The 12796-nt window shown below is 37.5% G+C and overlaps 1 protein-coding gene across 3 annotated transcripts in view; it reads right to left on the bottom strand.

Moving 5' to 3' along the window:
- The window catches only part of PREX2 (phosphatidylinositol-3,4,5-trisphosphate dependent Rac exchange factor 2), a 286917-nt gene that overhangs the window by 92331 nt on the left and 181790 nt on the right, over positions 1-12796 (bottom strand). For all 3 annotated transcript variants that reach the window (XM_067017094.1, XM_059042584.2, XM_067017095.1), the window contains exons 30-32: positions 12310-12438; positions 6783-6824; positions 2672-2889 (exon numbers count right to left, since the gene is read on the bottom strand). In XM_067017094.1, coding sequence (XP_066873195.1) covers positions 2672-2889; positions 6783-6824; positions 12310-12438 — 389 coding nt within the window. The remainder of the gene's footprint in view (positions 1-2671; positions 2890-6782; positions 6825-12309; positions 12439-12796) is intronic.

Here is a 12796-nt window from a genome sequence, read left to right as displayed (position 1 = left end):
CTTAGTTTGGTACTTAATATAACGGATGGTACACAGTAAGTGCTGGATAAATGTTTATAAGACTGTTACTTTTTAAAGTCCTTTGAAGCAGCAGAAAAATGCCATGAACCTGGAATTGTAGGGACAGGACTAAAGAATCAGCATTCTTCCACTTGAGAGGAATACACACAGGAAGAAATGTCCCAAACAGGCTGCGCTCTGATCGTAACTTGCAGATGTGGCTAAAGCCATACCCAAGGACCTAGGACGGCGCTCAGAGCCCAGCAACACACAGACCACCAGTGCCTGCAGCTCCCAGGGAGCTCTTCACGGTTCAGGAGGCCCTTAGCGCTCTTGTTACAGAGACAGAAAGGCTACAAGTTTCTTTGACTTTCTTCTTAACTACCTTTGAATTTTTATTTAATCAATTCTTTAAATAAACGTAAGGGTTTCATAAGACCGATTTAAAACAAAAATACAGCTTTCTTGAGATATAATTCACGTACCATAAAATTCACCCATTTTAAGTATACAGCTCAGGGGTTTTTAGTATATATGCTGAGTTGTGTAACTATCACCATCATCCCATTTTAGAATATTTTCACCACCCCCAAAAAAGAAACTCAGTACCCATTAGCATTCATCCTCCATATACCTTCCTCCAATCCTTAGCCTCAGTCAACCACTAGCCTAGTTTCAGTCTCTAAAGTTTGCCTATTATATTATTACATAATAACGTAATCAAATAATACGTGGTCTTTTGTAACTGGCTTATTTCTCTTAACATGTTTCCAAGGTTCATCCATGTTGTAGCATGTTATCAGTACCTCACTCCTTTTTACTGCTGAATAATATTTCATTGTATGGAGATACTCCACTTGTTTATCCACTCATCAGACAGCTCACGGACATTTGAGGTGTTTCCACTTTTTAGGTATTATGAATACTCTTGCCAGGAACATTTGTGTACAAGTTTTGCGAGAATATAAGTTTTCTTTTCTCTTGGATATTACCTAGGAGTAGAATTTCTGGGTCATATGGAAATTCCACGTTTAACATTTTGAGGAACTGCCGAAATGTTTTCCAAAATGGCTGCACTATTTTCCATTCTCCCAGCAGTGTGTGAGGCTTACAATTTCTCCACATTCACCAACACTTGTGCCTGTCTGTCTTTTGGATTGTAGCCATCCACATCACTGTGACATAGTATCTCATTGTAGTTTTGAGTTGCACGTCCCCAATGGCTAATGATGTTAATCGTCTTTTCATGTGCTTTTGGCCATTTTATATCTTCTTTGGAGAAATGGCCATTCAAATCCTTTGCCTGCTTTTTAATCGAGATGGCTTTTTATTCTTCAGTTTTAAGGATTCTTGATATAGTCTGGATATGTCACTTACCAGATGTATGAATTACAAATATTTTCCCCCATTCCTTGAGATTTCAAATAAACGTATCAGTACTTGAGTAGACAATGGCAGTTTTTAAGTAAGAAAAGAATAGAAATGAAGCCTCATTCATTCATTCATTTGTTCAACAAACACTTAAAGCCTGCCATGTATGAGGAAGAGGGCATCTTATCTTAAGTAATTTTTATTTGATAGGCAATGATTAATTAGTATTTATTTTGTTTTTAAACACTTTTCAAGTGACTTATTTCAAAGTTTTCATTAATTAAATCTTTCTTATTTGGTTATATTAGCAACCAAATAAAAAATTGATCACCCACATGGAGTGTATAGAGTCTTTTCAAAAGAATCTAATCCTGTTTCTCTGAATTTCACTCAGCTGAATGGACTTCCTTACCTTACCATTCCAGAACGTTTTATGACCGTGCAGTACAGCAATTACCCCCGTCCTCAATACCATTGAAGAAAAACATTATTTTGATGTATAAACTCATATACATTCGTTTAAAAACTCAATCACGTTACTTGGTGGCTACATTTTCTATGTGTACTTTAACAGATAAAATAGCGTCTCATGTTTCAAATCAAAATTATATTTAACACGCACCTTAAGTTTAAATAAACTGAACATATTTGCCTTTATACATCATGACAACTATCAGAACCACAGGAAGTATATGTGAATAAACTCTAAGTTCACCACTGTTTTACCCAATATTTCGAGATGCTTTCTTCATCTCCGCTGTGGACAACTGATGCATAAACACGGAATATTTTACAGTAATTAAGGCAATGTTCTTAGATTTAACAGGAAAAACATGCACACAAAGGAAGGAAATAAAATCATTTAACACATGCAAATTTCAACCAGATTGTCAGACAGTATGGCATGCAAGTTGTCAGAGCTCTTCTAAGAGAATGTTCCAGAACATCAACCTCAGGGGAAGCTCGGGTCTCATGGCAGACTCTTCCTTCTGGACTGCAAATAAGCAACCGCGGCAGACAGATACTCTTTCCTCTGCTGACCTTTCTCGGCCGGTGCTTAGGGATACAGGAATTAGTAACAGATGGAGGCTTTCTCAGCTTTTAGCAGCCACTGAGAATAAAAATCAGGAAAGATATTTCCACATACTTATTAAAGCTATATTTGCCCACGGAAAAACATATCCTTTTAAAGGAGCTGGATGACTGTGGATACAATAATGAATAACCATGTTTTATTGGGAATAGGTCCCAATGTACGTTCCAGTTGACACAGCCAGTGGGAGGCATTGTGGTTCCTTACCAAGTTTGGTGACAGAAGTGACTGAAAGTGAAAAAGAACTCCTGCATTCGCTATCTGGTCCAGCCACCTTCTGCTGGCTTCCCAAGTTTCCATCTCATTTTCCTTGCTGTTGTCAAACATCTGGTTTAAGGCGGCCATGAGCTGCTCAGAGAAGGCACAGACTGTGGCCACAAGACTCTGGCAGAAAACCATGTCTCTTCGGAGCTGTGTCTCACTGTCTGTGATCCAGGAGAACATAAAGGCAGTTTTGGAAAATGTCATAGTTGAATAAGACCAATTCATTCAGCATTTGCATTCACTGTTATTTCATCTTTTCCCTAAACTCACAGCACGGGAAAAATGTGAATTTGAGCTCTATTCATGAGAGCTCAAATTTGAGCTCAAATTCATACGTTTGAGCCAGTATGCCTTGTAGAAAACACTGAACACCCAAAAATGTTAGGAACATTAAGCTCTTTTTTCTTAATTGATATTGTAACTATTTTGTGATCACTAAATTGTTTTATAAAACCCAATAAAATAAGGCTTTGTTTTATTTACTTTCTCTTTCATGATGGAACACAATCTGTACTGGTGCATATGACACTTTCCTAAAGAAAACTCAAAGTCCAGTTTTTCAGGTTGTGCTGTAAATGAAATAAAATATTATTAGTACTAAATTTTAAAAAATTACCTACTAGACCTATTCAAATATTAATGTGAAACACACATGGGGAAGAGTATCATGTCCAATTGCTTGTAATAATATGCAGATCTGTATCTCCTGAAGTCACCTATTCAACTTCATAAGGTATAAACAGGTCCAGTTCATAAATTCCTGTATTTTTTGGAAATAGGTAAAATATTTGCAGTTCTAGCATAAATTGATTTTTACTAGCATTCTGATTCTGCAATTAACTGGACTTCTGATTGACCCACTTTGATGGTATGTTTACCCTGTGAATTGCCAGTCCTGGACCTCAGGTTTTTCAAATGGAAAGCAGCTGTGCCCCTGAGAACCTGATCCCAAAGGGTTCACTTCTCTGGGGCGTTGGATATAACACAGACTACGTAAACAACATGAACACCAAGCCATACGTTCTGTACACTGAGAAATCTCTTGTACTAGAGGAACAACACAGGTAAATATCATCATACTCCCAAAAGTGTACTGAATATTTTGAGGGCTCAGAATCTTCTGAAATGAAGAAGCATTGTCAATAATTAGTGTATAACGTAGATAAACATGCTGCCTTTACTCAGCAATGAGTTCTTGCTTTCTTGACAGAAAGGCATAGTTTTTAAGTTGTTTACCAAGAACATGCAACACCTGTTTTTAATGACCGTCAAAGCATGTGTACACATAACTGCTGCTTCTTAGTTTCACTGTTAGTGAAAGCTACTCTTGAAAATTTTGTTAGAAACAGGATAATATATTAAAAATATGTAATTATATAATAAAAATATTCATTGACTAGGTTGAACTATATGAACTTGCTGTTGTGGTAGGTCAACATGATTGAATATGGCAATTCCATAGACTTCAACCTGTTAATTTAACTAACAACATGTGTTAGACATTTCCTTTAAGTAGTTATATACTACGTGCCTGTTCTAATAGACAGAAAAGAGCGTTTTACAGGTCACTATAAAATGGCTAAACTGGGAAAGAACTTTGTCCAATTTCAACTAAGAAAAAAGCAAAACATCTTATTCCGTTGCGCATAATTTCTAACTGGGTGTAGACATTCAACAAATATTTACTGAATGAAAAAAACGAACCAGCAGAGCAACTAACAAACAAATGAATTAAGTGAAATGAAAATGTATGAGCTCATTCCCTGGCTTCTTGAAATGACTGGATTTAGTGTGACTTAAAAGGGTGATTCTTGGCCCATCGGCCCTCTGGCTGCGGGCCACCCTCCTCCCCTCACCACCCAGCAAACTTGAAATCATTCTTCAAGAGTCAACTCATTGAACTACTAAAATATTATCTCCCTTTGGGGAATGTCCTCTCTCCTTCAGGAAGCCTGTGCATTTCTTTCTGCCTCCGCAGGTGTGGGGGTGTCTCCCCCTACTGAAGGGCTAATGACCTAGCACTGTGAGAGTGTCTGCGCACATGCTTGCCTTCCCCAGGGACCGTCAGCACACCAACGCCAGGGGAAGTGGCATATCATGTGATTTATGCTCAGGGACTTGAGAGGCAGATAATTTGCTTTCAACTTCCCATTCTGCCAGTTTTAATCTATACAATTCTAGGTATCAGATCCCTATTTGTAAAATAGGGGTTATTCCTACTTCTTAGATCTGTGATGAAGATAAATGAGATAAAAACATTTAAAGCACTTAGCAAGGTAAAAGCGGACAGTGATATTATCATGATTCTTCCTTTCCCTAGCATCTAGCATGGTGCCTGGCACATGGGTGCTCAGTCTTCTTGCTAAATAGAGAAGGAACATCATGATAAAGAAAGAAACCCAATAAGCAAACTTTCAGCAAAAACACATAGGTCTTTTCCTTTTAATTATGCAGCTGTTCGAAAGTCACAAGTGTCCATCCTTTGCCAAAGCTATTCTCATTCCTCATTTTTATCAATAAGAACTACAGCAAGAATCACAACAGCTGCTCCCAGCTTCCAGTAAAAGAAGAAAAGCAAGTTCTGTTTTCTTTGACAGCTTGTTTATTTTCGTCAAGTAAAAATTCCCTTGTAGTGGGAATACACTCAAAACAAATGGATTTTTTACCTATCAAAGGCTTCTGTTTCATTTCAGTATTTAAGCACCTACTTAAATTCATCTCCTACAGACATGTTTAAAAACATTAACACTTAATTTAGTCCCAACTGTTTAAAAAACTCAAATTCCATTGTAAGCCTGCTGATCTGAAAAGAATGAGATGGTTTCTAGACATGCAAGTGATCTGTCATTATTCTGAGACTGTAGGGGAAAGAAAGCAAAATAAACAAAGAAACAAAAAGAAGAGATCAGAGAGAGAGAAAGACAGGAATAAAAGACAATTAAGAATAATGTTTAGCAGACCCAGTCCACCGTTTTCAAGTGAAAAGCATAATTTTATAGCCAACAATATGGAGTAATTTGTCTATGTTTGGTATCATTCAAACGTAACAAAGAAAAAAGGAGTAAATCAAGTAGGAAAAAGGAGAATTATGATAGGAATAGAAAAATGAAATTGAAATCAAAATAAGAACAGCCATCTGAATATTAATAAATAAAGCAATGCGTTCCAGGACCATTTCTGGAATTGGCAGAACTAAGTTTGAATTTCAAAACTGCACCTACTATATATTTATTCACCCAGTAAGGCATCTCTATGCCTAATTTTCTAGATGTCCCCAAATATGTGTTGATTGACTACCATGTGCTAGTTATTATTCATCTGCTTGAATGTAGATTTCTTCACCTTTAAAACTGTGGAAACTAATAATATTCTCACAGAGTAGTTGTGAGAACTCAGTGAAATCCATAAAAATGAGGTCCATCGACTATGCTGTCATTATTAAAGCTCAAAAATTGTAAGATACTTTTGATATTATTACTCAGTCAAAAAGCAAAGCAAAAACAAATCATCAAAAAAAAAAAAAAAAGGCCCTCTTGGTTAAGTTGGCTCGTTCATTCGTTTATAATTTAAATTTTCCAAGTGTGGCAGATCGTAAAAGTGCTCACAAATTCTTCCCCCTCTGTGTCCATGCCCTTGCAAAACGATTTCAGATTGAGGGTCCTCCTATCAAAAGCACAGTCCGTTTCTCCTTAAATCTGAACCTGCCTACATCCTTGTTATAAACAAAAGTTACACCCAGTTTCACAAAAAACCCTATTTGTACAATTAACTTTACCAAAACCTCCTCCCTTTCTCCTTTTAAATTATATTTTGTAGAAATATACATTTATATGTTTTCATGTTTTTAATCTTTAATTGAAGATGAGCATATGTTTTATGTTTTCATCAAAATACTATCTAAGTATTTTTTTAATCTCTGCAAGGCTTTAGAAAAGGTAGAGATCATACTTCCATCTATTTTGTTAACAGCTGAAGACACTGCCTTCATATCATAAGACATCTAAGGTCATGGGCTATAATAATCTCAAATAGTAAAAATAATGTAAAATATTACCTGAATATTCAAGAAGAGCCAGGATTATCCTACACTTTACCTCTGCAGAGAAAGAAAACATACCAGTCAGTTGTTCCGTCTTTTTCTGCAACTAACATCACACTTTAACTGTGTAGTAAAAATTAGCACCACCTTATTATATACATTAGATAATAAAAATTCCATTCACTTGACATGCTATTTTTGCCTAGCTACCTATATAAATTCTTCCCATTGCTCAAGACCCTAAAATCTCTTCCAGATCTGAATTACATGAGCCTATGAAACACCTGCTACCATTGTAGGTCATCATTAGCTGTTGTAGCTTGCATGGTCTTGATCAATAAACTGTCAAATAGTATTTTTAAAATGTAAACTTTAAAAAATTATATATGCAATATATAAAGAATATATGTAATATAATATATAAATATATAATAATAAATATGTATATGTGATATTGTGAATTATACTGTGCATTAATATTAGAAATATATGTATATATTGTGGCTTTCCTATCTGTAGGTCAAGATACTGCCCTAAAAGACAGAAAAATACTAAGTATTTCCAAATACTCTTCTCACCCCATCCCCACACAGGGCCAATCACAGATGTCTGATAAATGATGTGTATTAACATCATACTGATTGCTATGTGCCCAATGAGCTCTGTGTCCATTTGCTTCCAATTGGTAAATAGTTTACTTGCAATAGGAAAATATTAAAACATAAAGAGTTCCTTTATGTAACCAAGATTATGGGAAATAAAAAAGGCTACGTTGTACCGTATTCTAAATAGGTTCACAGCAGAATCAGAGCAACGAAAGTAACAGATAAGAAATGCAGGAAATGCCTGAAAGGGCATTAAGTTTTACAAGTGAGACACAAGAACAAATGGATTTCAGAGGCAGAATAGTACACTGGGCTGAATCAGGAGACCCATCTGTTATCCACTAGCTTTGTCCTCTTCAGTACATTGTTAATCTACTTTTGAGTCTCAACTTGCTCATTCAAAGTGATAATAACATCTATCGTATCTATTTTATAGGACTGTGTATCAAAAATAAATGGGAATATATATTGAAAGCCTTGGAAAAGTATTTAAAGTGCTGTGTACCTGTGAAGCACTATTATTGTAACCTGGATATGGCTAAAATTGGTACAGAATTTTTTTTTAAGAGAGTCTCAAAATTTTAAAAATTTTCAAAGTTCATTGTCAGGGGACTAAGTACATATCCTAAGAGTGGGAAATAGTGCTAGCAAGGGAATAGAGTAGAGAATAAATGCCAAACATTCAACAATCTAGCATAGAAAAGATTTTGTTATATCATTAAGAGATTGAGATTGGGATACAATTGGAAAGCCCTATTGAAAAATGGCTTTCAGCATCAGATTGATGAGTTTAGATTTATCTAACAGAAAATAACTCTAAGGCTCTGAGGCAGGGTACTGAACTTGGTATTTTAGGAGAATGAATCTGGTGATGGTGTATATGAACCAGAAAAGACAGAGACAAGGGATTAGCCAGAAAACTATTTTAATAACTGAGATATGAAGAAAAAGGGAAAACCTGAACAGACTTTTGAATTAAAAAAAGAAGAAGAAGAACCTCTTCAGGATATTAGGACAAAGGCAGAGAAAAAAACGAAAAACAGTAGGTTGCTAGAAAAATAGGAGCTTTTAAAAGGAGTATAATTTTTGTAGGCAACAAAGAGTCGAGATGTCACTAACAGACATTTGAATTTAAGGTGATGGTGGATCCAATTTAGATGTGTATTCTTCCCCACGCCACCAAGCAACTCTTCAACCCCAGTTGGGTGTCCTACGATTCGATTCAGTTCTGACACTATCTACCGGTGGATCCCACAGGATAAGGGCGCAGTCCCACAGGACTGTCTCCCCACCCACTCACCCTCCTTCAGACACCCATCACAAGTCCTGGTTGTCATCTGTGCTTCTGACCAACTGGCTGTACACAGGAGGTTCCAATGATCCCCTCCTTGGGTTCGATTAATTTGCTAGAACAGCTCACAGAACTCAGAGAAACATTTTACTTACTAGATTACCAGTTTATTATAAAAGGATGTAACTCAGGAACAGCCAGATGGAAGAGGGCAAGGCACAGGGCAAGGCACTGGGGAAAGGGCACAGAGCTCCAGGCACCAACACAAGTTCACCAGCCTAGAAACTCTCCAGTCCTCTCCTTTTGGGTTTTTATGGTGGCTTCATACCATAGGCATGGTCGATTAAATAACTGGCCATTAGCAACTGAACTCAATCTCCAGCCTCTCTCCCCTCCCTGGAGGTCAGGGGTGGGACTTGAAATTCCAACCTACAGTGGGCTAATCACGGAAAAATATCTTCAGTTAGCGGACACTGTGATTCCCTAACTTAGCTCAGGAATTAAGGAGGAAATTATCTTCGTGATACCACACAATGACTCTGTCTCCCATTTAGTCCACTCTTTCTTCTGCTCTCCTCTGGCCTCAGTTTACAGGCTTTGAGTGAATAGCATGCAGTGAGATAACTTATGAATGGCACTGGAACAGTCCCTCCTACATAAAGACCATACCCTTATTATACTTCGGTATCAGATTTGGTATATACTTGCTAGGATATTTTGAAATCAGAGATGAAGGAATGATGGGGTTTGGAACATGCTACTCCGAAATATGGCACTTTGGCATACTGCGTTATTTCAAGCCGAAGGAATCTGAGAAAGAGTGAGGGCAGGAAGGACTCTCTGACCACCTCCCTCTTCCCCGGAAGCAGGTCATAAGCTGCTCAGGAGAGCGATACCCAAAGGAAAGAAGCATCGTTATCTCCAAAGAGGGAGGGATGCCAAGAGGAACAGGCCTTGCTGAACCCCCCCAGATTACTACACTTAGCTCATACCCTTTTGTGCTATAACATTTTTCCAGGACTTCCAACTCTTCTTCAAACCTAGTATATATATGAAGACACTCGGGTTGAACCTTTTCTTCTGGTCTTCATTTCCTTATGAAGGCTCCCGTGTTCATGTGAAAATTATAATAAATAAATGTATGTGCTTTCCTCTTGTTAAATTGTTTTTTGTCAGACCAATTTACTGGGAGAGTTAAAGCGAAAAGAAAAGGATATTTTTTTCCTCCCCTACGGGAACATCAGAATGGAGCCATCCCAGCTATACATATACACCATGACATTCCGGCAAGGTAACATCATGTTAAACTTCCAGCCCAGACCTAACCTTCCATTAAATCAATCCTTCCATAAAGACACTTTGGGAAACAGAATGAAAAGCACTTTAACTTGAACAGGATGAATTCACGCTGAACGGGTGAGGTTACTTCTGGGTCTGTCCACAGAACAAGCAGCTGATTACAAGGATACCCGTGCCGCTGCTTCCATCCCGTAGAACAGGACCAGACACCACACAGATCACCAGGGAATGGCAGCTTGTCCTCTCCCTTGATGGTTCACTGAGCTGAACTACGAATTAATTGTTTGTAAAGACTCACTTAACACGGTGACAATCACAGCTCTTACCCAAAGAGTAACTGCATCTCTCTGAGACCTGCAGCCAGGGATGCAACTTAAACTCTGCCAAGAGCCCTACCTCCGTTGACTCTATTGACTGGAGGATTCGGCACGGCCAACCATGCTCAACCAGCTGCCGGGCTCCCATGACCAAGAGCAGCGCTAACATTCACAACATCTGTCAATCAATCAATATGTGTAGAAGTTGTCATTGCTATGGCCACTCACTGTGAAAAGAAGTACTGCGTATATAAGGCAGGACTTGAGATGAAAATGTAAAATTCTTAAAAAAAACCTTTTTAAAAACTAAGTTTTTTGCCCTGCATTCAAAGTTATTTTCTTAACGATAAAGCTCTTCAAAAAACAAAACAAAAGAAAAAGTGTTAAGGGTTTCTCTGTTCTCGATTGATACTGCATTTATTCTAAAAACAAATATAAGGAAAAAGAAAAAGTCAGAGATGATGAGAATAACTGCATTTAGATCCACAAATTATAACTTTTAGGAGTGTTACGACACTGGCATCCACTCAGCGAAAACATACCTTTCGCTCAGTAAAGTATATGCTTAAATTCCTTAAAGCTCACAGCCTTTAAAAATATGTTTATCATTTTTGCTGTTCATTACTTTGGGGGGTTTTAAATTCAGACTTCTGATTGAATGTGATGTTACAATGTGTCACAAATAATCATTATATTTAGCTATAAAATAAAGATACTGTCAAGAAATCCTGTTGTCAAGAATAAAAGATTTCATCATACTATAGAATTGTTGTGATTTATTTGGAGTTTTCCATTTCTGTACGAATTTCTTCTCTATTGATCTCTAAACAATATCTAAGCCGTTATACTTGAGTATATTTCTAGGCAGAAGACTGAGTAATGACAGAACATTTACACCATCCCTGTCATTTAGTAAATGAAGACACTGAGGCACGAAGGAGTGACATCACAGGCTCAGACCCTACAGGGTGTAAGAGCTGTCTTCCATCAGCCAAGTAGGCAACTCTCTCTAATTTACCCTAAAAAAATGGCAGTGATGGGTTAAAAAAAAGTGGGTTATGATGTAATTCTGCTGAATACTATTTACAACATCCCAATGACATACAAATGACAGGGAAATACAGCCATAATATTTACTGTACAGGTTTCTCAACCTCAGCCCTATGGACATTTAGGACCAAATAATTCTTTGTTGTGAGGGACGGTCTGGTACCTTGTAGAATGTTTAGCAGCATCCCTGGCCTCTACCCACTAGATGCCAGTAGCATGCCCACGATTGTGACAATGGAAAAACGTCTCTAGACACTGCCAACCACTGGTCTAATACTGGGAAGAAAACCACTGATTTAGACATTACCAAAAAAATTAAACCAGTTTCTCATTTCATCTTTTTCACCACAATCACTTTAGAAACTCTCAGAATTTTCTACTTAATAACTCTGACCCTAAACAACATGCAGCCAGGCTCACTGGAGTTGTCTTGAAGTCTTTTATATCTCCAATCAGAGGCTGTATCAGTTATGGGATGTTGAGTAGACAATCTCGTGCTAGTTAATAACAATCAACTTAGACAAGCGCTTCTGAAAGAGAAACGTAACAACTAATGATGCAACCTATGTCATTATTTTGATTCTCACAGACTCCCAACTGATTTTGTAGACTTTCCATGAAGTATAGCTTCATACGTTTTGTGAACCCTTTAGAAATTTTTCTGATACTGGTTCATGTTATAAAATATGAAAATCCCTCCACGTTCCACTTGTCTTCCTAAGAATGAGCCCTTACTTTACTGCCTGAGAATATTTCCCGTGATACAGTCCACATTATTTAGATCCTTGGAACACAAGATTCTGTCACCCTATTCCTTCTTTCCCTCCTCCGCCTTCACTCACCCTTTTCAGTCCTTTTATTTTCCTCCTAACATGAAAAATTTCAAAAAGTAATCAAGGCATGACTAAACTTTTGGGTTTAATGGGTTTTTAAATGAGTATTGTTAATGCCATGGTGTGTTCTTTGCTTTTCATCCTGACCTTCAACAAATTTTCTGATGTTCTGGGCAAGATTCCGGACACTGCTGGGAAGATTCCAAGGATCTTGCTTGATGTGAAGCCTTAACCTTTTTGGACAACTCAGCTTTGGTTCCATTTCTTGCTGAAACTCTAAATAAACACAGAAAAGCTCTCTTAAGTCTCAACCATTTACCAGTTCACAAGCCCATAAACTACAGAATCCTCCCTCTTTCTTTCATTCCCGTGGGCCTAGGCTATTATCATGGTAGCAATTTCTTTAGCTCTATCACAGGAGAAAATTTGTTAAATCTAAAACAAAGTCAAATCTTATTATTCTCTTTTTATAAATGTTTAAACAAAGGAGCGAATTTAGATAAAAACTCTATTTCAACATTCTAAACTGGACGTCAGAAAGTGGCAGCTCTAGATCTTGTTCTGTTTGCCAACCGCCATTCCCCACACCCCTCCCCCCATCAGTGGGCTACATACCACCAAGTAGGCATTAAGT

Source organism: Kogia breviceps, chromosome 17, assembly GCF_026419965.1.
Source record: "Kogia breviceps isolate mKogBre1 chromosome 17, mKogBre1 haplotype 1, whole genome shotgun sequence".
NCBI lineage: Eukaryota > Metazoa > Chordata > Mammalia > Artiodactyla > Physeteridae > Kogia > Kogia breviceps.
The sequence above is the reverse complement of the archived record's forward strand: the minus strand, read 5'-3'. Positions and strand labels throughout refer to the sequence as shown.